The sequence below is a fragment of the Nerophis ophidion genome, linkage group LG25, assembly GCF_033978795.1.
Source record: "Nerophis ophidion isolate RoL-2023_Sa linkage group LG25, RoL_Noph_v1.0, whole genome shotgun sequence".
NCBI lineage: Eukaryota > Metazoa > Chordata > Actinopteri > Syngnathiformes > Syngnathidae > Nerophis > Nerophis ophidion.
Genome location: NC_084635.1, coordinates 40,185,401 through 40,210,766, shown reverse-complemented (window position 1 = coordinate 40,210,766; position 25,366 = coordinate 40,185,401). Strand labels below are relative to the sequence as shown.

Sequence of the window (25,366 nt, the reverse complement as noted above, 5' to 3'; positions counted from 1 at the left end):
TAGGGCCAATTAAGTGTTGCCAATCAACCTATCCCCAGGTGCATGTCTTTGGAAGTGGGAGGAAGCCGGAGTACCCGGAGGGAACCCACGCATTCACGGGGAGAACATGCAAACTCCACACAGAAAGATCCCGAGCCTGGATTTGAACCCAGGACTGCAGGAGCTTCGTATTGTGAGGCAGACGCACTAACCCCTCTGCCACCGTGAAGCCCAGTAAGCAGCTATGTTTTATTAATATACCGTAGCTGCGTGTGTCAAATATGAGTCATTAAATGACTCCCGCCTCCTGGTGGTAGAGGGCGCTAGTGATCCTTCTTGCGACTACTCGGCTGCAGAAGAAGTGACAACAAGCAGCAATCGTTTATTTTTTCCTCTCGCTTGCACTTTTAACATGGAGGATTACATATCTAACATAAAACCGTTTTCTAAACTGGACTTTCAATCGAAGCAGGAGGTAATAAAGGAAGATCTCCATCGAGACAGAGAGACTTTTAAAACTGAAGAAAGATAAGGAAGACTTCTATAAACAAGTTATCGATGATTTTGATCAGAAGGAGCTGCGCATGGACTTCATTTATAAGTAAAGGTAAGACCATAATAATGTTTTTTTAATTAAATGTGCTTTTCATGATGGTATCCTTGTTGGGATCCGATTCCCGGATCACATCTTTTGTCTATATTTGAGTCCTTGTTTGTGTTTTGATTATTCATTTTAGACTCTTCCGGTTCCGAGTTTTGCAGTTCCTGTTTTTTCTCGTTGCCATGGCTTCTCATTTATCCACCTGCTATGTTTTTCGACGCACACCTGACGGCAATTGTTTACTTTAGCATTTAAGACTGTTTTCTACCTCAGTTCTGTCTTAGCTCATGGTTTGCTACGCGCAACTATCATGTTTGGTTTTCTCTCCCTTGTCTGTTCTGTGCTAAGTCACACCTTAGCTTTTGTGCGCTTGACACGTGCTTGTGTGACATTTATTTGGACTCTAGTGCTAGCTATTAGCTTTAGCTTTTCGTGCGCTCTGGCACGCCTTTACTTTGCTGTTTGTACAAGTGTTCTTTTATTTTTTGTATAATAAATCAGGTTCATACCTGCAATCCTGCCTGTCTGGTCCCACTGCATCCTGAGGTGATATCTCCGCGCAGCACAATGCGTTTTGAATGTGACAATCCTTACATCACACTCAAATTTCTAAGCGCATGCCTAAATTTACCGCATGCCTTTGTTCAGCGCCGGAGTAAGAAGAGGTTTTAAAATAAATAGCGCATGCTTGCCTTTACCGCATGCCTTTGGTTTTAAATTAATTAGCGCCCTGGCGGCAATTCAAGGAAATACGGTAGTCCTGTCTTTTTCCTATCCTCAATCTATGAACCAGAACAAGAGGAGCCTGCTAATTAACAACTAAACAAACCAAATCCTGTTCCAGAATGTTCCATTTTAGTTTTGAATTTGGCACTCGGGGCACACATGATTCCGCCCTATGAATTCTGCCTAGAAACAATAAGCTGTCATTCTCTAGCCTTCAAGGAGTGTTTACCCTCTGGCATAAGAGGATGAATGACATGCTACCTTTGTGCCGGCAGTGCTCTCGCGCCTCCTGAAAAGTCAGCCTCTGCAGCGCGGGCTGGAAGTCGTAGCATCCGCGTCCGAACTTCACCCAAGTGGACGGGCACACGGCCTCGTTTGAGACGTAGGCTTTGTTCTCTGCAAGGAAAAAGTAGCACTTTTGTCTCGCTGGCACAGATTTAAAGCGCCAAAGACTTGAAATCCAATGTGATGCACGTGATATATTCTGTGTTTCAGATTTTACTTGGTGGAGGAACGTGGCACACGGCCCCTGGCAGCGCACTCTCACAGTCGGCCCGCCGCCATCCTCCGCTCACATCCATGTACACGCACTCTCCTGTCACCAAGTCGTCTTCAGCCGAGTCCCAGTGTGTGTACACCGTATCGCTGCCGTCGGACCACTGGTAGTTGATACCGCTCTGTACACAGAGGCAGGTGGCGGGTGAAGACTCAGGCGTGGTGGCGCTCTTTGCTGACAAACTGCAGTGGATGTTGGAACACTTCGAATCGCTTGAGAAATGTGGGATATGCATGCCAATGTGTAATGCCCATTCATTGGCAATGGAGGGAAATTCCCGGTAATTCCGGGTAATCAGGGAATCTTCCCAAACCGGGAAACATGCTGGCTTGAATGTCCAGGGTGAGTGGAGTGTGTGGATGGTGGAACGCTTCAAATCGGATGAGAAATGTAGGATATGTAGATTATTTAATGCCTATTCATTGTCAATGAGGAGAGAATTCAGGGAAATTTCTGGAAAACTGGGAATTTTTGGAAAGGGAAAACATGTTTGTTTGCGTGTGAATGGTTGGAATCGGGTTTAAAAATGGCTCAAAATTTTGACAATTCAGGGCATTGCGGAACTATAAATACATACTTTCATTTGAATAGGACTATCCGGTAAATTTGGAAATTTCGAGAAAACCGGGAATTTTCTAAAATATTAATACTAGCACAGCTGTCCGAGATGATATGAAAAAGTTGGTGTTGGAATTTTTGTAATCGGGTTTAAAAATGTTGACGTAGTCACAGTTTGAATTGATAATGGGTATTCCAAGATTTACTGGAATTTCGGGAAAACCTTGAATTTGTACAAACAAATAGGAGCATTTGTTGTCCCAACTAAGAAGAATGTTTTGAAGGTGGAATGGTCAAAATCGGTTGAAAAATGTGGACTGTGGAAACCTTCCAGGAAGAGGTGAAAATAGGGCTTTGGAAATTTAGGAATTCTGGGACTTCCTGAAAATGTTTTTGATACTGGAAAATGTCAGTGATTGTCCAAGGTGAGTGGAGTGTGTGGATGGTGGAATGGTTCAAATCGGATGAGAAATGTAGGATATGTTGATTGTATTATGCCTATTCATTGTCAATGGGGAGAAAATTATGGGAAATTTCTGGAAAACTGGGAATTTTTGGAAAGGCAAAACATGTTTGTTTGCGTGTAGGTCGGAAAAATGGCGCACAATTTTGAGAATTTCAGGAATAGCAGAACTATAAATACATCCTTTCATTTGAATGAGAATATCCAGTAAATTAGGAAATTTCGAGAAAACCTGAAATTTTTGAAAATATTGACACTGGCACAACTGTACTAGATGATATGAATAGGTTGATGTTGTAATATTTGTAATCGGTTTAAAAATGTTGACGTAGTAACAGTTTGAATTGATAATGGGTATTCTAGGAGTTACTGGAATTTCGGGAAAACCTTGAATTTGTAGAAAAAAAATAGGAGCATTTGTTGTCCCAACTAAGAGGAATGTTTTTTGAAGGTGGAGTGGTCAAAATCGGTTGAAAAATGTGGACTGTGGAAACCTTCCAGGAAGAGGTGAAAATAGGGCTTTGAAAAACTAGGAATTCTGGGACTTCCCGGGAAGGTTTTTGATATTGGAAAATGTCAGTGATTGTCCAAGGTGACTGGAGTGTGTGGATGGTGGAATCGGTTCAAATAGGTTGAGAAATGTAGGATATGTAGATTGTGTAAGGCCCATTCATTGTCAATGGGGAGAAAATGATGGGAAATTCCGGGGAAAATGGGAATGTTTGGAAAGCGAAAATATAATTGTTTGCGTGTGGATGGTTAAAAGGTCAAAATCAGGTTTAAAAATGGCGCAAAATGTTGAGAATTTATGCCATTGCAGAACTATAAATACATCCTTTCATTGGAATGGGAATATCCAGTGAATTTGGAAATTTCGAGAAAACTGGGAATTTTGAAAAATATTAATACTAGCACAATGGTCCTAGATGATATGAATACGTTGGTGTTGGAATTTTTGTAATCAGTTTAAAAATGTTGACGTAGTAACAGTTTGAATTGATAATGGCCATTCTAGGAATTACTGGAATTTCAGGAAAACCGGGAATTTGTACAAAAAAAGTAGGAGCATTTGTTGTCCCAACTAAGAGGAATGTTTTGAAGGTGGAGTGGCCAAAATCAGTTGAAAAATGAGGACTGTGGAAACCTTCCAGGAAGAGGTGAAAATAGGGCTTTGGAAAACTAGGAATTCTGGGACTTCCCGGAAATGTTTTTGATACTGGAAAATGTCAGTGATTGTCCAGGGTGAGTGGAGTGTGTGGATGTCTGAATGGTTCAAATCGGATGAGAAATGTAGGATATGTTGATTGTATTATGCCTATTCATTGTCAATGGGGAGAAAATTTTTGGAAATTTCTGGAAAACTGGGAATTTTTGGATAGGGAAAACATGTTTGTTTGCGTCTAAAAAAGTAGGAGCATTGTTGTCCCAACTAAGAGGAATGTTTTGGAGGTGGAATGGTCAAAATCGATTGAAAAATGTGGAAACCTTCCAGGAAGAGGTGAAAACAGGGCTTTGGAAAACCAGGAATTCTGGGACTTCCCGGAAATTTTTTTGATACTGGAAAATGTCAGCGATTGTCCAAGGTGAGTGGAGTCTGTGGATATCGGAATGGTTCAAATCGGATGAGAAATGTAAGATATGTTGATTGTATTATGCCTATTCATTGTCGATGGGGAGAAAATTATGGGAAATTTCTGGAAAACTGGGAATTTTTGGAAAGGGAAAACATGTTTGTTTGCATCTAAAAAAGTAGGAGGATTTGTTGTCCCAACTAAGAGGAATATTTTGAAGGTGGAGTGGTCAAAATCGGTTGAAAAATGTGGACTGTGGAAACCTTCCAGGAAGAGGTGAAAATAGGGCTTTGGAAAACAAGGAATTCTGGGACTTCCTGGAAATGTTTTTCATACTGGAAAATGTCAGCGATTGTCCAAGGTGACTGGAGTGTGTGGATGTCGGAACGGTTCAAATCGGATGAGAAATGTAGGATATGTTGATTGTATTATGCCTATTCATTGTCAATGGGGAGAAAATTCTGGGAAATTTGTGGAAAAATGGGAATGTTTGGATGGCGAAAACATAATTGTTTGCGTGTGGATGGTTAAAAGGTCAAAATCAGGTGTAAAAATAGCGCAAAATTTTGAGAATTTATGCCATTGCAGAACTATACATACATCCTTTCATTGGAATGGGAATATCCAGTGAATTTGGAAATTTCGAGAAAACCGGGAACTTAGAAAAATATTGATACTAGCACAATGGTCCTAGATGATATGAATATGTTGGTCTTGGAATTTTTGTAATCGGTTTAAAATTGTTGACCTAGTAACAGTTTTAATTAATGGTGGGTATTCCAGGAATTACTGGAATTTTGGGAAAACCTGGAATTTGTAAGAAAAAAGTAGGAGCATTTGTTGTCCCAACTAAGAGGAATGTTTAGAAGGTGGAATGGTCAAAATCGGTTGAAAAATGTAGACTGTGAAAACTTTCCAGGAAAGAGGTGAAAATGGGGCTTTAGAAAACTGTGAATTCCTGGAATTTCTTTTGATACTGAAAAATGTCAGAGATTGTCCAAGGTGAGTGGAGTGTGTGGATGGTGGAACGCTTCAAATCGGAAGAGAAATGTAGGATATAGAGATGTTTGTATATTGCCCTTTCATTTTAAATGGAGGGAAATTCCTGGTAATTCCAGGTAATCATGGAATTTTCGCAACCTTGAAACATACTGGCTTGAATGTCCAAGGTGAGTGGAGTGTGTGGATGTTGGAATGGTTCGGCTCGAATGAGAAATGTAGGATATGTTAATAGTAGAATGCCCTTTCATTGTCAATGGAGAGAAAATTATGGGAAATTCCAGGAAAAATGGAAAGGATGGTGGAACGCTTCAAATCGGATGAGAAATGTAGGATATCGGGTCGATTAAATAATGCCTATTCATTGTCAATGGGGAGAAAATTGTGGGAAATTCCGGGAAAACTGGGAATTTTTGGAAAGGGAAAACATGTTTTGTGTTCGATGTATGGGAAAAGAAGTTTGTGTGGATGCTTGAAAGATCGGAATCGGGTTTAAAAATGGTGCACAATTTTAAGAATTTAGGGCGTTGTAGAACTATGAATATGTCTATTCATCTGAATGGGAAGTTTCTGGAAATTTGGGAATTTTGAGAAAACCGAGAATCTTTAAAAATATTGATAGTAGCACAATTGCCTGAGATGATATAAATGGGTTGGTGTTGGAATTTTTTGAATCGGTAGAAAAATGTTGACGTAGTAACAGTTTGAATTAATAGTGGGTATTCCAGGAATTCCTGGAATTTAGGGAAAACAGGGAATTTGTATTTAAAAAAAAAGTAGGAGCATTTGTTGTCCCAACTAAGAGGAATGTTTGAAAAAATCAGTTGAAAAATGTGGACTGTGAAAGCTTTCCGGAAAGAGGTGAGGATAGGGCTTTAGAAAACTGGGAATTCTGGGAATTCCTGGAATTAAAAAAACATATACGTCCGTGATTTTCCAAGGCGAGTGGAGTGTGTGGATGGTGGAACGGTTTGAACCGGGACAGAAATTTGGAAGTTGTGCAAGTTTTAAAAAATGGCCCATTCATTTTTAAAGGGAAAAATGTCCCGGGAAACCGGGAATTCTGGGTAATCCGGGATATTTAAAACATTTTCTGGGGGGACTACTTTTATTTTTGTTTTTGTCATTCAGGTGTATTTATTTTATTCATTTAATGTTGACTGGATGTTTTTTTAATTATATCCACAAAGTTCAATGAGCAGGTAGTGTTTTGTGTGACCATGTTTGTTGAGTTTTTGTAATGGTTGGCTATTTTGTCCTGCACCATGACTAGGGCAGGTTGTTTGGATTGGGTCATATAAGAAGGTGTTGTGCCTTGTGTGCTTACAAGCACAATTAATAGTTGAGTCACTGGTTTTGGCCAACTAACAGGCCGCTGATATGATAACTTGTGGCGTCTCGCGGGCCGTAGTTTGAAGACCACTGCCCTATGTCAAAGACAAGTTAATGTTCTGGACAGAGCCGTAACATCTGTCTGTTTCATGTAACATTCCTAGACAGCCATTGCAGTCCTGTAAAACGTAAAGAAGGTACTCACGTCTTGACTGTAAAGTCCAATCCAGTGCGGGACAGCCAGTCTGTTGACCAGGACGGTGAGGAAGGCCTGGTGGTACGCATCCGTGACGCTCACCAGGTCGGAATCATGGTCGATGCACATGTGCATGGCGTCGTACCAACTCATGTTGCCAGACACCACCTTGTAGCTGCGACTCCTGTACTCCAAGTTGTCAGGCAGGGGGTGGCGAGAGGAGCGGCTGGGAGCTTTGGATGGATCTGAGGCAAATATAACTGCAGTCAATCAATTTTACACACAATAACAGGATATGGAAAAAGCTAGAAAAACCCAAAATGTGGCTGTCAGAATATCAATCAATCAATCAATGTTTACTTATATAGCCCTAAATCACTAGTGTCTCAAAGGGCTGCACAAACCACCACGACATCCTCGGTAGGCCCACATAAGGGCAAGGAAAACTCACACCCAGTGGGACGTCGGTGACAATGATGACTATGAGAACCTTGGAGAGGAGGAAAGCAATGGATGTCGAGCGGGTCTAACATGATACTGTGAAAGTTCAATCCACAATGGATCCAACACAGTCGCGAGAGTCCAGTCCAAAGCGGATCCAACACAGCAGCGAGAGTCCCGTTCACAGCGGAGCCAGCAGGAAACCATCCCAAGCGGAGGCGGATCAGCATCGCAGAGATGCCCCCAGCCGATACACAGGCAAGCATTACATGGCCACCGGATCGGACCGGACCCCCTCCACAAGGGAGAGTGGGACATAGAAGAAAAAGAAATGAAACGGCAGATCAACTGGTCTAAAAAGGGAGTCTATTTAAAGGCTAGAGTATACAAATGAGTTTTAAGGTGAGACTTAAATGCTTCTACTGAGGTGGCATCTCGAACTGTTACCGGGAGGGCATTCCAGAGTACTGGAGCCCGAACGGAAAACGCTCTATACCCCGCAGACTTTTTTTGGGCTTTGGGAATCACTAACAAGCCGGAGTCCTTTGAACGCAGATTTCTTGCCGGGACATATGGTACAATACAATCGGCAAGATAGGATGGAGCTAGACCGTGTAGTATTTTATACGTAAGTAGTAAAACCTTAAAGTCACATCTTAAGTGCACAGGAAGCCAGTGCAGGTATATATGTATGTATATATGTATATAAAGGTATATACAGTACAGGCGTAATGTGATCAAACTTTCTTGTTCTTGTCAAAAGTCTAGCAGCCGCATTTTGTACCAACTGTAATCTTTTAATGCTAGACATGGGGAGACCCGAAAATAATACGTTACAGTAGTCGAGGCGAGACGTAACAAACGCATGGATAATGATCTCAGCGTCTTTAGAGGACAGAATGGAGCGAATTTTAGCGATATTACGGAGATGAAAGAAGGCCGTTTTAGTAACGCTTTTAATGTGTGCCTCAAAGGAGAGAGTTGGGTCGAAGATAATACCCAGATTCTTTACCGTGTCGCCTTGTTTAATTGTTTGGTTGTCAAATGTTAGAGTTGTATTATTAAATAGAGTTCGGTGTCTAGCAGGACCGATAATCAGCATTTCTGTTTTTTTGGCGTTGAGTTGCAAAAAGTTAGCGGACATCCATTGTTTAATTTCATTAAGACACGCCCCCAGCTGACTACAATCTGGCGTGTTGGTCAGCTTTAGGGGCATGTAGAGTTGGGTGTCATCAGCATAACAGTGAAAGCTAATACCGGATTTGTGTATGATGTCACCTAGCGGCAGCATGTAGATGCTGAAGAGTGCAGGGCCAAGGACCGAACCCTGGGGAACTCCACACGTTACCTTAACGTAGTCCGAGGTCACATTGTTATGGGAGACACACTGCATCCTGTCAGTAAGATAAGAGTTAAACCAAGACAGGGCTAAGTCTGACATACCAATTCGTGTTTTGATACGTTCTAATAAAATATTATGATCGACGGTATTGAAAGCAGCGCTAAGATCGAGGAGCAGCAACATAGATGACGCATCAGAATCCATCGTTAGCAATAGATCATTAGTCATTTTTGCGAGAGAATAATGGTATCTAAGTTATCACAAAACTTTGTGTTGCCATGAGTTCCCGGCGAGACAAAAGCTGTCTTTGGTCTTAGCAAAAGGCTTGTAAAACTCCACTGAGTAGGATGGGAAGCGACATGAAGGTGTTGGTTTCTTTGATGTATTGTAATTCACAGAAGGATCTTGTCTTGACCTGACATCTACAAAGCGGAGAGGAAGCAGGACCTGACCCCCCTCAAGGCACCTTTTCTTTGAACTGTTTTGTAACCAAAGGCGACGGCTGTTTACGGCCCCCCTTCCTTTAGAAACAGCTGTTGCCATGTAATCAGGGAAAGTCCAAATGAAAGAGGAGGTGTACAATCTTTCGTCAGAGCGTGGTGGAAGACTGTACTAAGAGTACAGCTATTGAGCTAAATTGAATTCTGTCTCTGTTGAATTCCTTGCTTCTTTGCCGGTTTAATAGATGTCATCAGTGTTTGAACCTGACAGCAGCAGACAAAGAAATGCATGCTGGAGAGAGGAGAAGATGGGCGTTGTTCTATTCCCTCCCACGGCGGACACGTTAGATACTGGATCATGAACAATAAGTACAGTCTGGGCCTGACCTACCTAGATCCAAATAACAACTCATAAACACTGGGTACAAATTAGAGGTACCATACTGTCCATACTGTGATACTTTTAAAAAAAAATGGGATCACTAAAAATGTCATTATTGGCCTAATTTTTTACAGAAAAACGTGTGATACATAAACATATGTTTATTATTGTAATTTATCCATCCATTTTCTACTGCTTATTCCCTTTGGGGTCGTGGGGGCGCAGTGCCTATCTCAACTACAATCGGGCGGAAGGCGAATACAACCTGGACAAGTCGCCACCTCATCGCAGTATTGTAATTTAGTCCTTAAAGAAAATATTGAACATAGTAGACCACTTGTCTTTTAGTAGTAAGTAAACAAACAAAGACTCCTAATTAGTCTATGCAGTAACATATTGTGTCATTTATATGCCTATTATTTTGTACACATTAAAAAGGACAAACAGTAAAAATGGATAATTAATCTTCTTGTTCATTTACTGTTAATTTCTGCTTATTTTCTCTTTTAACATGTTCTATCTACACTTCTGTTAAAATGTAATAATCACTTATTCTTCTCTTCTTTGATACTTGACATTATTTTTGGATGATACCACACATTTAGGTATGGATCCGATACCAAGTAGTTACAGGATCATACAATAAAATATAATACCTAATAAACCAATAATAATAATATGGTTAAGAAATACTGATGTAAAGGGTAGGTGTCGCATTGTTTTCTGTTTTAACATGTTCTATCTACACTTCTGTTCAAATGTAATAATCACTTATTCTTCTCTTATTTGATACTTGACATTAGTTTTGGATGATACCACACATTTAGGTATGGATCCGATACCAAGTAGTTACAGGATCATACATTGGTCAGTGTCAGATTAATTGTATACAAAAGTTATCACACAACTTGTTTTCCCATGAGTTCAGGCTGCCCTGCGAGAAGACAAAAGCTGTCTTTGTCCTAATCAAGCAAAAGGCTTGTAAACTTCCACTGTGTGCGATGGGATGCGACGCGGAGGTGTCGGTTTCCCTGATCTTTTGGACAGCCAGAGGAAGACCTTGTCATAACTACAAAGCAAGAGAGGAAGCAGAACCTGACACCGCTCCGGGCACCTTTTCTTTAAACTGTTTATGACCGAGGGCAGGAGCTGTTTATGACCCCCTTCCCCTTAGAAACAGCTGCAGCCTTGTAATCATGAAATACCCAAATAAATGAGGAGGTGTGGCGCTCCCTCCTCAGAGCGGCGGGGCGACATTGTACGAGGGTACAAGTGCACACGCTCTCCTCATTGAGCTAAATTAAATCCTGTCTCTGTTTGATTTCCTTGGCTTCCTGTCTTTTCTACTAGATGGCATTGATGTTTGAACCTGACAGTCAGAATTAAAGTGTTTTTCCTGCCTTTATAAATGTTTATTATTGTAGCAATATGGTTGTTAAAGTGAAGGGATGTTGGTGATTTCTAAGGGGACTTTTGTGTTTGTGCGCACGCAGGACAGTTCAGCTTGTCGTTGTTGTTCTGTCTTGTTAATAAATGGAGAGTTGATCCATCTCCTCCTTGCTGTGTTTGATATACAGTACTGTATAATACTTTATGTTGTGTTCAACCTGTACAAACCTTCACTAAAACATGGACTATTGTCAAGGCTGGAACCAATTATTCATATTTATATTGTTTCTTATGGAGAAATCTGCTTCACTATACAAACTTTTCCATTTACAAACCAATTTAACTTTGTAAATTATGGTTCCTCTGTATTTATGAATGAATTGTGGAGATTTTTAGACCCAGGCGGGGACTCCTACCTTGAGGTTTTTGGCAAACAAAGCCGTAGTCATCCTGGGTGCAGCTCTCGTCGTACCACTTGCCCGTCAGGTGGAAGTTGTGGTTGTTGGACAGGACAGTACACATGGCTTCATCATCAGCCAGCAGCTCCTCGTCCTGTTGGTACATCCACTATTTGTCAGTACACGTCGTCATAGTACACATATCCACATTCATAGTACACATATTCACATTCATAGTACACATATTCACATTCATAGTACAAATATTCACATTCATAGTACACATATTCACATTCATAGTACACATATCCACATTCATAGTACACATATTCACATTCATAGTACACATATTCACATTCATAGTACACATATTCACATTCATAGTACACATATTCACATTCATAGTACACATATTCACAATCATAGTACACATATTCACATTCATAGTACACACATTCACATTCATAGTACACATATTCACAGTCATAGTACACATTCACATTCATAGTACACATATCCACATTCATAATACACATATCCACATTCATAGTACACATATTCACAGTCATAGTACACACATTCAGATTCATAGTACACATATTCACATTAATAGTACATGTATTCACATTCATAGTACACATATTCACATTCATAGTACAAATATTCAGTCATAGTACACATATTTACATTCATAGTACACATATTCACATTCATAGTACACATATTCACATTCATAGTACACATATTCACAGTCATAGTACACATATTCACATTCATAGTACACATATGCACAGTAATAGTACACATATTCACAGTCATAGTACACATATTTACATTCATAGTACACATATTCACAGTCATAGTACACATATTCACATTCATAGTACACATATTCACAGTCATAGTACACATACTCACATTTATAGTACACATATTCACATTCATAATACACAGTCTCACATTTATAGTACACATATTCACATTCATAGTACACATATTCACATTCATAGTACACGTATTCACATTCATAGTACACATATTCACATTCATAGTACACATATTCTCATTCATAGTACACATATTCACATTCATAGTACACGTATTCACATTCATAGTACACGTATTCACATTCATAGTACACATATTCACATTCATAGTATACATATTCACATTCATAGTACACGTATTCACATTCATAGTACACGTATTCACATTCATAGTACACGTATTCACAGTCATAGTACATGTATTCACATTCATAGTACACATATTCACATTCATAGTACACATATTCACATTCTTAATACACATATTCACAGTCACTGGAGGCAAATTAGGGCTGGACCATTATGGCAAAAATAATAATCAGGATTATATTGATTGATATTGTAATCACAATTATTGGTAAAATGACAATTCTGAGCAGTATTTTAGGTTGAAGTATAATAATTGTGTAAATGTATCAATAAGTGCTTGAAGTACATCATATTTGTGTGAGGTACTTTTTTGAAATTTTTATTTATTTTTATTTGATTTGTTTTGTTAGCGCAGTCAGACCGGAAGTGACGCACCGTGCTATTATTGTGAAGGGGTGTGAAGCGGCGCACCGTCCTATTATTGTGAAGGGGTGTGAAGTGGTGCACCGTGGTATTATTGTGAAGGGGTGTGAAGTGGCGAACCGTGCTATTATTGTGAAGGGGTGTGAAGTGGTGCACCGTGCTATTATTGTGAAGGGGTGTGAAGCGGCGCACCGTGGTATTATTGTGAAGGGGTGTGAAGTGGCGCACCGTGCTATTATTGTGAAGGGGTGTGAAGTGGTGCACCGTGCTATTATTGTGAAGGGGTGTGAAGCGGCGCACCGTGCTATTATTGTGAAGGGGTGTGAAGCGGCGCACCGTGCTATTATTGTGAAGGGGTGTGAAGTGGTGCACCGTGCTATTATTGTGAAGGGGTGTGAAGTGGTGCACCGTGCTATTATTGTGAAGGGGTGTGAAGTGGTGCACCGTGCTATTATTGTGAAGGGGTGTGAAGTGGTGCACCGTGCTATTATTGTGAAGGGGTGAGCGTGTGCTGTGCTGTTTGTTTAGTGATTATTGACTAGACATCCTAGCATGTGTCAAATAAAAAGTGGTAACCATGGTGACATTTCAAACTTCTAGTAGACATGATCTTTTTTCACTTATAATTGGTTTCACCGTCACAAAAGCAGTCAATTGTGAGCCCTTTTTTATGATTATTATATTTTCATGATGAGAAGCCATAATCGAAATCTAAATTGGATTAATAGTCCAGCCCGAATGCAAGCCGATATCATCCGATACTTGTTTATTGTTAGTATCAGACCGATATCTGGTATCAAGGTGCCACTGCTAGCAGAAGGTTCTCCTCACAGGAACTTACATTGAGGTCGCTCTTGGGTTCCACAGGCGACCAGTTGGTGTAGCCTACAGGTCTCCCATTGGTCCACTTCCCGGGGTCCTGGTTCCACAGACCGATCCACACGCCCACGGAGCTTCCCTGCAGCAGCATGGTGATGTAGGCTGTGCAAAGAAACACCACCATGAAGTAGGGTTGGTTTTTAGGGACCGAATGTCCCTTTGGGACAAAGGACCCTATTGTATTTCTAAGGTTTTATTATTATGCTTTATTATTCCGCCGCCTCTTTAAGCTGTAGTTTGACCCCCTTAACATGCTTCAAAACTCACCAACTTTGACACACACATCAGGACTGGCGAAAAATGCCATCCAATAAAAAACCAAACCCCAAAACCCAAAATTGCACTCTAGCACCCCTTAGGGAGAAACACAGACAAAACTGCTTGTAACTTCCGTTAGGAATGTCTTAGAGCAGGGGTCGGGAACCTTTTTGGCTGAGAGAGCCAAAAAGCCAAATATTTTAAAATGTATTCCCATAAGGGCCATATAATATTTTTTTTTACACTGAACAAAACTAAACACGTCCATTTTTAAGTAAGACCAACATTTCTAGAGTATAATAGGTCTCTTATTCTTTGTAATAACATTGTTATTCTCGAGCTAACTGTGGAGGGGGCGTGGCCTGCCGGCCTGCAGCAAACTGGGGTGTGCCAGGACCGGCCTCGAAATCAGCGACAGGTGCGTAGATGGCCCACCTGGGCCTTGTTATCTAATCACCTGTCGCTCTGTTATAAGCAGCAGCCAGGAGGAGAGACGGGGTTGGGGCTGGAGCCAGAGCGCGAGCGAAAACGAAAGAGAAAAATACAATTGCTGGAAAGCAACTGAGAGACTTATTGAAAAATAAAACAATATTGTAACCCTGAAACAGGCTCTCATGTTGGTCCTTGGTGGTCTGACAAACCCCAGGAGGGCAAGCCCCACACTAACCAAGAATAAATAAATAACTTCTTACCATTAACGCAAATTGTTGAACAGTTGCGGTAGAAAACGGATGGATGGATTAAAAATGCATGAGAATGTTTTATATTTTGAACATTATTTTTAACACTGTGATTACAAGTGGAATTATTCATTACTTATCATATTAAGCAATGTCAGCTAAGATTTATCTGAGAGCCAGGTGCAGTCATCAAAAGAGCCACATCTGGCTCGCGAGCCATAGGTTCCCTACCCCTGTCTTAGAGACATGAAACAAAAAACCTCTGTGTAGGTCTGACTTAGACCTAAATTTCATACACTTACGTCCTTCAACAAAAATCAACAAGAAGTTGGCAAAAACCACTTCAAAACAAAAGTTTCCTAAAAAATGTCATTTTTGCCGCTTTGAGCTTTAATTTGACCCCCTTAAAATGCTTCAAAACTCACCAAACACGAGACACACATCAGGACTGGTAAAAAATGTGATCTAATACAAAACCAAACCCCAAAACTCACAATTGCGCTCTAGTGCCCCCTAGGAATAAAACACTGACAAAACTGCTCCTAGGAAGAAAACACAGACAAAACTGTAACTTCCGGTAGGAATGTCGTAGAGACATGGAACAAAAACCTCTATGTAGGTCTCACTTAGACCTACATTTCATTAATTGGCATCCTTCAGCAAAAATCAACAGGAAGTTGGCAATTACCCCTTCAAAACAAAAGTTTTGTAAAAACCCGTCACCTTTTTTCAAACATTATCTCCTCTGAACGCGTTTGTTGTGTCGGCTTCAAACTCGCACAGGAAAGAGATTGAACCCTTCTGATTAAAAGTTGCGCAAAGAGTTTTTCTCAGTGCTCCGGTTTTGATTTCACGAGCATTCAAAGAACCGCTGCGCTGATGCTGCTGCCGTCTCAAGATGGCCGCTTATAAGCAGGAAGCACCAGCGTGAGCACACAATGAAGAGAAGGTAGGTACTGTGCAGGTAAAGATATGTTGACTGGGTGAAAGAAGGAGGCACCAGTTTGACACCAGGATACAGAGAGGGTAGGTAAAGTGCAGGTAAAGATATGTTGTCTGGGTGATGGCAGGAAGCACCAGTGTGACCCCAGGATGCAGGGAAGGTAGGTAATTTGCAGGTAAAGATATGTTGAATGGGTAAAGGCAGGAAACACTAGCAAAAGTCAGTCTTGTCCATCGCTGCTTGCAGTTTTAATTTCTTTTTTTTCTTTTTTTTGAGCACATCGTCACGAGATGACATTGCTGGTTTTACCAGCGGAGGAGCATGTTCGGCAGCGCACACACACAGAGTACTTACAAGCAGACACAGTGTGTAGAAAGAAAAGGGAGAACGGACGCATTTTGGTGTAAAAAGTCAAGATAAAGGTGAAGTTAAAACACTGAAACACACTCAGGGAGAGCTGCTTTAAGACATAGCAGTGTTTTAGCTACTTCTAAATCACTAATCCAGGTCCTCCATGGCGACAACTAAAGTAGGTTTCTTACAAGTAAAATTATCACTGGAGGATGAGGAAGAGCTACACATGCTTCACTACACATCGTAGGAGGATACAATAGCTCACTGCTATGTAAACAAATGCCATGGGTGGAGCTACACCTGACATCCACTGTAATGATACCAAGTACAATAGTGTATTTAGTCGATACTAGCAGTATGATTACATCAATATTCTTTATCGTCATAAAATCTTTTTTCTTTAAAAAAAAAAAAGTCATATTATGTTAATAAAGTCAGTAAATATGTCCCTGGACACATGAGGACTTTGAATATGACCAATGTATGATCCTGTAACTACTTGGTATCGGATTGATACCTAAATGTATGGTATCATCCAAAACTAATGTAAAGTATCAAAGAAGAGAAGAATAAGTGATTACTACAATTTAACAGAAGTGTAGATAGAACATGTTAAAACAGAAAATAAGTAGATATTAACAGTAAATGAACAAGTAGATTGATAAGCCATTTTTTACAGTTTGTCCCCCATAATGTGTACAAAATTATAGGTGTATAAATGACACAATATGTTACTGCATATGTCAGCAGACTAATTAGGAGTTTTTGTTTGTTTACTGACTACTAAAAGAAAAGTTGTCTAGTATTGGATCCACGTTGGACTTGATTCTCACGGTTACGTCAGATCCACTATGGATTGGACTTTCACAATATCATGTTAGATCCGCTCAACATCCATTGCTTTCGGTCCCCTGGGGGGCGCGGGGGTTGCCCACATATGCGGTCCTCTCCAATGGTTCTATTAGTCATCATTGTCGACGTCCCACTGGGGTGAGTTTTTCCTTGCCCTTATGTGGGCCCGACCGATGATGTCGTTGTGGTTTGTGCAGCCCTTTGAGGCACTTGGGATTTAGGGCTATATAAATAAACTCATTGATTGATGTTCAACATTGTATTAAAGGTCAATAATAAACATATGTTTCATGTACACTAAGATTTTTGGTTTAAATAAAGACAATCATTTTTGTGGTCCACTTTATTTAATTGAAATACATTTTGGTACCGGTACCAAAATATTGGTATGGTGGACAACCCTACCATGAAGTGAGAGAAAGTGTCACGACCATCTTTGCGCTCTGCTTCGCGCCTCTGGACACGCCCACGGTCTGCGTACATCCAGGGACGCGCCCTGGGCGTCTCCGGCCTGCAGCAACCACCAGCTGCAATCATTTACCAGCAATCAGCGCACCTGCCTGTATGAAGGAGCTGCCTTCATAAGCCTGCTCAACTTGCCATCAGGCACCGGAATATAGTCTTCTGTACCGTAGGCCGACACAAGCTTTATGTTCTCTCCCTCTCTCTGTCCTGATCTCTGTGCTTTCCCTGTGTTAATTGTCTTGTCCTCCCTCTCCCCGCAGTTCCCTGTGTGCATCCCCGAGTCACGCTGTGTGTCGTGTGCTCCTGGATCTTCGCTGCTTCTCGACTCCTCGCTTGCACCCAGACTACGACGACACGCTCCCGCCTCTCTACCCCGCTTCCGCCCCTGGACAACCATGCCTGCTTTGCCCTTGTCGGACTGCACCGCTCCTCTAAACACAAACTTCCAACATTGAAGGTAAAACCCCCCAGTTGAATCCTGCACATAGTCTTACACCATACACACTCTTGGATCTCCTTCACACTCCATTTCCTTAGTTTATATTATTATTATTGTTTTATTATTATATAAATATGGTGTCTATATATACAAACCCCGTTTCCATATGAGTTGGGAAATTGTGTTAGATGTAAATATAAACAGAATACAATGATTTGCAAATCATTTTTCAACCCAAATTCAGTTGAATATGCTACAAAGACAACATATTTGATGTTCAAACTCAAACATTTTTTGTTGCAAATAATCATTAACTTTAGAATTTGATGACAGCAACACATGACAAAGAAGTTGGGAAAGGTGGCAATAAATACTGATAAAGTTGAGGAATGCTCATCAAACACTCATTTGGAACATCCCACAGGTGTGCAGGCTAATTGGGAACAGCTGGGTGCCACGATTGGGTTTAAAAACAGCTTCCCAAAAAATGCTCAGTCTTTCACAAGAAAGGATGGGGCGAGGTAAACCCCTTTGTCCACAACTGCGTGAGCAAATAGTCAAACAGTTTAAGAACAACGTTTCTCAAAGTGCAATTGCAAGAAATTTAAGGATTTCAACATCTACGCTCCATAATATCATCAAAAGGTTCAGAGAATCTGGAGAAATCACTCCACGTAAGCGGCATGGCCGGAAACCAACATTGAATGACCGTGACCTTCCATCCCTCAGACGGCACTGTATCAAAAACCCACATCAATCTCTAAAGGATATCACCACATGGGCTCAGGAACACTTCAGAAAACCACTGTCACTAAGTACAGTTGGTCGCTACATCTGTAAGTGGAAGTTAAAGCTCTACTTTGCAAAGCGAAAGCCATTTATCAACAACATCCAGAAACGCTTCCGGCTTCTCTGGGCCAGAGATCATCTAGGAAGGACTGATGCAAAGTGGAAAAGTATTCTGTGGTCTGACGAGTCTATATTTCAAATTGTTTTTGGAAATATTAGACATCGTGTCATCCGGACCGAAGGGGAAGCGAACCCTCCAGACGGTTATCGACACAAAGGTCAAAAGCCTGAATCTGTGACGGTATGGGAATAAATCAGTGCCCACGGCATAGGTAACTTACACATCTGTGAAGGCACCATTAATGCTGAAAGGTACATACAGGTTTTGGAACAACATATGTTGCCATCTAAGTGCCGTCTTTTTCATGGACGCCCCTGCTTATTTCAGCAAGACAATGCCAAGCCACATTCAGCACGTGTTACAACAGCGTGGCTTCGTAAAAAAAGAGTGCGGGTACTTTCCTGGCCCGCCTGCAGTCCAGACCTGTCTCCCATGGAAAATGTGTGGCGCATTATGAAGCGTAAAATACGACAGCGGAGACCCCGGACTGTTGAAGGACTGAAGCTCTACATAAAACAAGAATGGGAAAAAATTCCACTTTCAAAGCTTCAACAATTAGTTTCCTCAGTTCCCAAACGTTTATTGAGTGTTGTTAAAAGAAAAGGTGATGTAACACAGTGGTGAACATGCCCTTTCCCAACTACTTAAGCACTTGTTGCAGCCATGAAATTCTAAGTTAATTATTATTTGCAAAAAAAAAAATAGTTTATGAGTTTGAACATCAAATATGTTGTCTTTGTAGCATATTCAACTGAATATGGGTTGAAAATGATTTGCAAATCATTGTATTCTGTTTATATTTACATCTAACACAATTTCCCAACTCATATGGAAACTGGGTTTGTATAATAAATCTTTGGACATTACTTCCTGTTTAACCATAACAGAAAGGCTTTAAAAGAGGAATCAGACAATTAAGATTTGAATGAGTGCTTGCACCTTGTTCGATCTCATCATCGATGGCCATCAGGGAGCCTTGGAAGGAGGAGCAGATGGACTGGGCGTCCTTCCAACTTTTACCCTCTTTTGGACTGGCAGGCAGGTGGAGCAGGAGACACTGAACACACACACACACACACACACACACACACACACACACACACACACATTAGCATGTGGTTGGCTGTGAGACTCCACGCTACAAGAAACAAGGACGTCTCCACTTGATTACATTTGAGGCCAATTAGTCCTCAAACTGAAACATCAATCTTCACTCAATTAACTTCACTTTGTCTTTAGTCAACAATTAACTCACAACCTCTTTCTATTCCTTCCATCAGATTGTGTGTTGCTATTCAGTAAGGCAGTGTTTGTAAAAGCACAGTCTGCTGTGTCGTGGGAGATGATGTCATTTCACTTAATTGAGTTAAAAATATTTTTTGCAAACTAGCCAATAATGTGCTGTTGTTGAGTGTTTGTACTGTCTATAGCAGTGTTTTTCAACCACTGTCCCGCGGCACACTAGTGTTCAAAATGTACGGGTGGAGAGGCGGAGCCGATGGTCTGACAGAGCAGCAGGGCATGCTGGAGCCCAGCCCAAGATGGCGGCGAGGAGGCGAAGAAAGTGAGCGAGCGGCGAAGCGGGGCGCGCCGGGAGCGACGCCACAAGCGACGCCACAAGCGAGATCAGGTGCGTGGATCGCGCACCTGGGAACAATTAGTGTATCTCCTCTCGATGTATAAAAGGAGAGAAGGAGGAGAGAACGGGGCAGAAGGAGGACAGTGACGAGAGACACCACAAGCAACAAGGACAAGAGCGACAGCGAGAGACAGAGGCAAAAGACGTGGACGGCTGAAAAGCGACATGGAGGAGCGAGCAGTGAGAGCGCGGACAGCTGAAAAGCAACCCGCAAAAGACTTTTCTTATTTGCAAAAATAAAGAAGTCTACACCTGCTCGCAAAGATGTCCCTGTTTGGTGGTCCATTGAACCCGCACGACGGCTTGAGTCCGTCACAGTATGACTTTTTAAAACGCCGCTGTGTACACAGACGTAGGGAGAAGTACCGAGCGCCAATAAACCTTAAAGGCACTGCCTTTGCGTGCCGGCCCAGTCACATAATATCTGCATGCATACTTGGTCAACAGCCATACAGGTCACACAGAGGGTGGCCGTATAAAAAACTTTAACAATGTTACAAATATGCGCCACAATGTGAACCCACACCAAACAGGAATGACAAACAGGGAGAACACCCGCACCGTAACACAACACAACAAATACCCATAACCCCTTGCAGCACTAACTCTTTCGGGACGCTACAATATACACCCCCCCTACCCCACCTCAACCTCCTCATGCTCTCTCAGGGAGAGCATGTCCCCAAATTCCAAGCTGCTGTTTTGAGGCATGTTAAAAAAAATAACGCACTTTGGCAGTGCCATGTTGGCATTTTTTTCCATAACTTGAGTTGACTTATTTTGGAAAACCTTGTTACATTGTTTAATGGATCCATCACAACAAAATTAGGCATAATAATGTGTTCATTCTACAACTGTATATATCGGTATCGGTTGATATCGGAATGGGTAATTAAGAGTTGGACAATATCGGAATATCGGGTATCAGAAAAAAATGCCATTATCGTACATTTGTAAACATTGTGAATTGTGGAGTGAATTATATTTATATAGCGCTTTTCTCTAGTGACTCAAAGCGCTTTACATAGTAAAACCCAATACCTAAGTTACATTTAAAGCAGTGTGGGTGGCACTGGGAGCAGGTGGGTAAAGTGCCTTGCCCAAGGACACAACGGCAGTGACTAGGATGGCGGAAGCGAGAATCGAACCTGCAACCCTCAAGTTGCTGGCACGGCCGCTCTACCAACCGAGCTATGCCGCCCATTATCATGTAAACTCCAAGTTATTGGTTTTTTGGGGGGGTTCTTTGTTGTTGCTATTTTTATATAAACACATTTTATTACTTGATCATGTTGTACTACATTGTAATCTTTTGTTTTGTGATTGCGTGATGTCTTTTGCCTGCAGCCCAGGAAGAATAGTCTCCACTGCGGTGTAGACTGATGTGGATCTGCAGTGTTTTGTTATTTCCCTGCCTTCTCTTTTAAGGTGATGTATCTTTTCTTCAGTTCCTTAGTCCCCAGCGAGGCACACCTGCAACAAATTTCTAACTGGGAGTATTTAAGCTCGTCACTGACAGCTGGATCCTGCCGGTTGTAGTCCCCTGCACCGCCCACGTGCATGCGCCTGCTTCACTTCGTCAGTCCTGGTATGTTGTTTCTCCTTATTCCTGAAATCCCCTCACCACTTTGTGTTTGCTTCCTAGCCCCTCTGAGGTAATGAGGATTTTGTGTTGGACCTTTTGCTGTGCTCAATGCGCCCTGGCCTTTTCCCCTGCCGACCACTGAGAAACCTGTTTTTGTTTGTTTATTCATGGTGTGCACTTCTGCCCCATCGCCTTTTGTCACACTTTTTGGACTTGTTAAATTTTCCCTTTTTGTAATTCTACCTTGCCTCCCGTCTCTGCATCCTGGGGTCGCCTCCTTGATCAGGCCATAACAGGATCCTTAATAAACTAAACTATTCAATTGAATATAAGTTGAAAAAGATTTGCAAATTAATTGTATTCTCTTTTTATTTACCAATTACACAAAAATAACAGAGAAAAGCCCTTCCTGGTGTGTGTGTGTGTGAGAGTGAGAGAACCTTGTGTCCAAAGTAGAGCCATTTGTCAGGACACCCTCCAATGTAGCGTGGTTCCCTGGGCGTCTCCAGCACAGAGACCGTCCTCCTTTTGCAGACGTAGCCGTGGTCCTCACTGCACCTCTTGCTCCGCCACTTCCCTGCATCACACACACACACACACACACACACACAGGTTATAATTTGGAATTGGGACCAAGTTGTTGATCATGACTTGTGGGGACCAGCCTTTCTACAGTTTGTGGAGGCATAAAAGAAATGAGGTAAAATGTCCACTGCCCAGTTAGCTCATACACCTCTTTAAATATCTGGCTTGATGAAGTCATGTGCTGATGGGTCTTACTGGGGACTCTGGGGAAAAAAAGTTCATATGGTTCATGGGGACCAAATTGAAAAAAATTTGCATAATTGACACAAATGTGTACGTGACTACTGCGATGAGGTGGCGACTTGTCCAGGGTGTACACCGTTTTCCGCCCGATTGTAGCTGAGATGGGCGTCAGCACCCCCCGCGACCCCAAAAGGGAATAAGCGGTAGATAATGAATGGATGGAGGGTGTACGTGACTACTGAGGGCCATTTAAAAAAACTAAAAGTTAAAAGTAAATATGAGATGATGCTCAGAATACAACACTACTTCTCTCCCTTTAGAGCAGAGGTGTCCAAAGTGCGGCCTGCAGGTCATTTTTTAACGGCCCCACGGCACATTTGAAAAATATCCATCCATCATCTTCCGCTTATCCGAGGTCGGGTCGCGGGGGCAGCAGCCTAAGCAGGGAAGCCCAGACTTCCCTATCTCCAGCCACTTCGTCTAGCTCTTCCCGGGGGATCCCGAGGCGTTCCCAGGCCAGCCGGGAGACATAGTCTTCCCAACGTGTCCTGGGTCTTCCCCGTGGCCTCCTACCAGCTGGACGTGCCCTAAACACCTCCCTAGGGAGGCGTTCGGGTGGCATCCTGACCAGAGGCCCGAACCACCTCATCTGGCTCCTCATTTGAAAAATACTATGGAAAAAAATTTAAACATAAAAATTGGTGTAAAAGAGCAAATGTAAAATGTAACAGGAACATTTTGCAATGTTGACTCTAATAACACAAAGCTGCCGTGCAGGCTGTTTTTTTTCTTAAAAAAATAAGAGAATCAAAATAAATATCATTATGAATTATTGACCTATTCAAGGCTCCAATTACGTCACATTAAATATTCCACTTTGAGATATTTTTGTGGGCAAATGTTGGATATTATCGTCGATCATAATATTTTATTAGAACGTATCAAAACACGAATTGGTATGTCAGACTTAGCCCTGTCTTGGTTTAACTCTTATCTTACTGACAGGATACAGTGTGTCTCCCATAACAATGTGACCTCGGACTATGTTAAGGTAACGTGTGGAGTTCCCCAGGGTTCGGTCCTTGGCCCTGCACTCTTCAGCATCTACATGCTGCCGCTAGGTGACATCATACGCAAATACGGTGTTAGCTTTCACTGTTATGCTGATGACACCCAACTCTACATGCCCCTAAAGCTGACCAACACGCCGGATTGTAGTCAGCTGGAGGCGTGTCTTAATGAAATTAAACAATGGATGTCCGCTAACTTTTTGCAACTCAACGCCAAAAAAACGGAAATGCTGATTATCGGTCCTGCTAGACACCGACCTCTATTTAATAATACAACTCTAACATTTGACAACCAAATAATAAAACAAGGCGACACGGTAAAGAATCTGGGTATTATCTTTGACCCAACTCTATCCTTTGAGTCACACATTAAAAGCGTTACTAAAACGGCCTTCTTTCATCTCCGTAATATCGCTAAAATTCGCTCCATTTTGTCCACTAAAGACGCTGAGATCATTATCCATGCGTTTGTTACGTCTCGCCTCGACTACTGTAACGTATTATTTTCGGATCTCCCCATGTCTAGCATTAAAAGATTACAGTTGGTACAAAATGCGGCTGCTATACTTTTGACAAGATCAAGAAAGTTTGATCACATTACGCCTGTACTGTATATACCTTTATATACATATATACATACATATATACCTATACTGTATATACCTTCATATACATATATACATACATATATACCTATACTGTATATACCTTTATATACATATATACATACGTATATACCTGTACTGGCTCACCTGCACTGGCTTCCTGTGCACTTAAGATGTGACTTTAAGGTTTTACTACTTACGTATAAAATACTACACGGTCTAGCTCCATCCTATCTTGCCGATTGTATTGTACCATATGTCCCGGCAAGAAATCTGCGTTCAAAAGACTCCGGCTTATTAGTGATTCCCAAAGCCCCAAAAAAGTCTGCGGGCTATAGAGCGTTTTCCGTTCGGGCTCCAGTACTCTGGAATGCCCTCCCGGTAACAGTTTGAGATGCTACCTCAGTAGAAGCATTTAAGTCTCACCTTAAAACTCATTTGTATTCTCTAGCCTTTAAATAGGCTCCATTTTTAGACCAGTTGATCTGCCGTTTCTTTTCTTTTTCTCCTATGTCCCACTCTCCGTTGTGGATGGGGTCCGGTCCGATCCGGTGGCCATGTACTGCTTGCCTGTGTATCGGCTGGGGACATCTCTGCGCTGCTGATCCGCCTCCGCCTGGGATGGTTTCCTGCTGGCTCCGCTGTGAACGGGACTCTTGCTGCTGTGTTGGATCCGCTTTGAACTGGACTCTCGCGACTGTGTTGGATCCATTATGGATTGAACTTTCACAGTATCATGTTAGACCCACTCGACATCCATTGCTTTCCTCCTCTCCAAGGTTCTCATAGTCATCATTGTCACCGACGTCCCACTGGGTGTGAGTTTTCCTTGCCCTTATGTGGGCCTACCGAGGATGTGGTAGTGGTTTGTGTTGTGGTTTGGCAGCCCTTTGAGACACTAGTAATTTAAGGCTATATAAGTAAACATTGATTGATTGATTGATTGATTGATATTTTGTGTTTGCCATATAAAAAACTGAGCTGTTT

At 41.7% G+C, this 25,366-nt stretch overlaps 1 protein-coding gene across 4 annotated transcripts in view; it reads right to left on the bottom strand.

Annotated features, from left to right (window-relative positions):
* The window catches only part of pla2r1 (phospholipase A2 receptor 1), a 105,754-nt gene that overhangs the window by 9,959 nt on the left and 70,429 nt on the right, over positions 1–25,366 (bottom strand). For all 4 annotated transcript variants that reach the window (XM_061887315.1, XM_061887312.1, XM_061887314.1 and 1 more), the window contains 7 exons: positions 22,377–22,513; positions 19,652–19,769; positions 13,774–13,913; positions 11,392–11,527; positions 6,991–7,226; positions 1,809–1,983; positions 1,568–1,702 (listed from right to left, as the gene is read on the bottom strand). In XM_061887315.1, the coding sequence (XP_061743299.1) occupies positions 1,568–1,702; positions 1,809–1,983; positions 6,991–7,226; positions 11,392–11,527; positions 13,774–13,913; positions 19,652–19,769; positions 22,377–22,513 (1,077 nt within the window). The remainder of the gene's footprint in view (positions 1–1,567; positions 1,703–1,808; positions 1,984–6,990; positions 7,227–11,391; positions 11,528–13,773; positions 13,914–19,651; positions 19,770–22,376; positions 22,514–25,366) is intronic.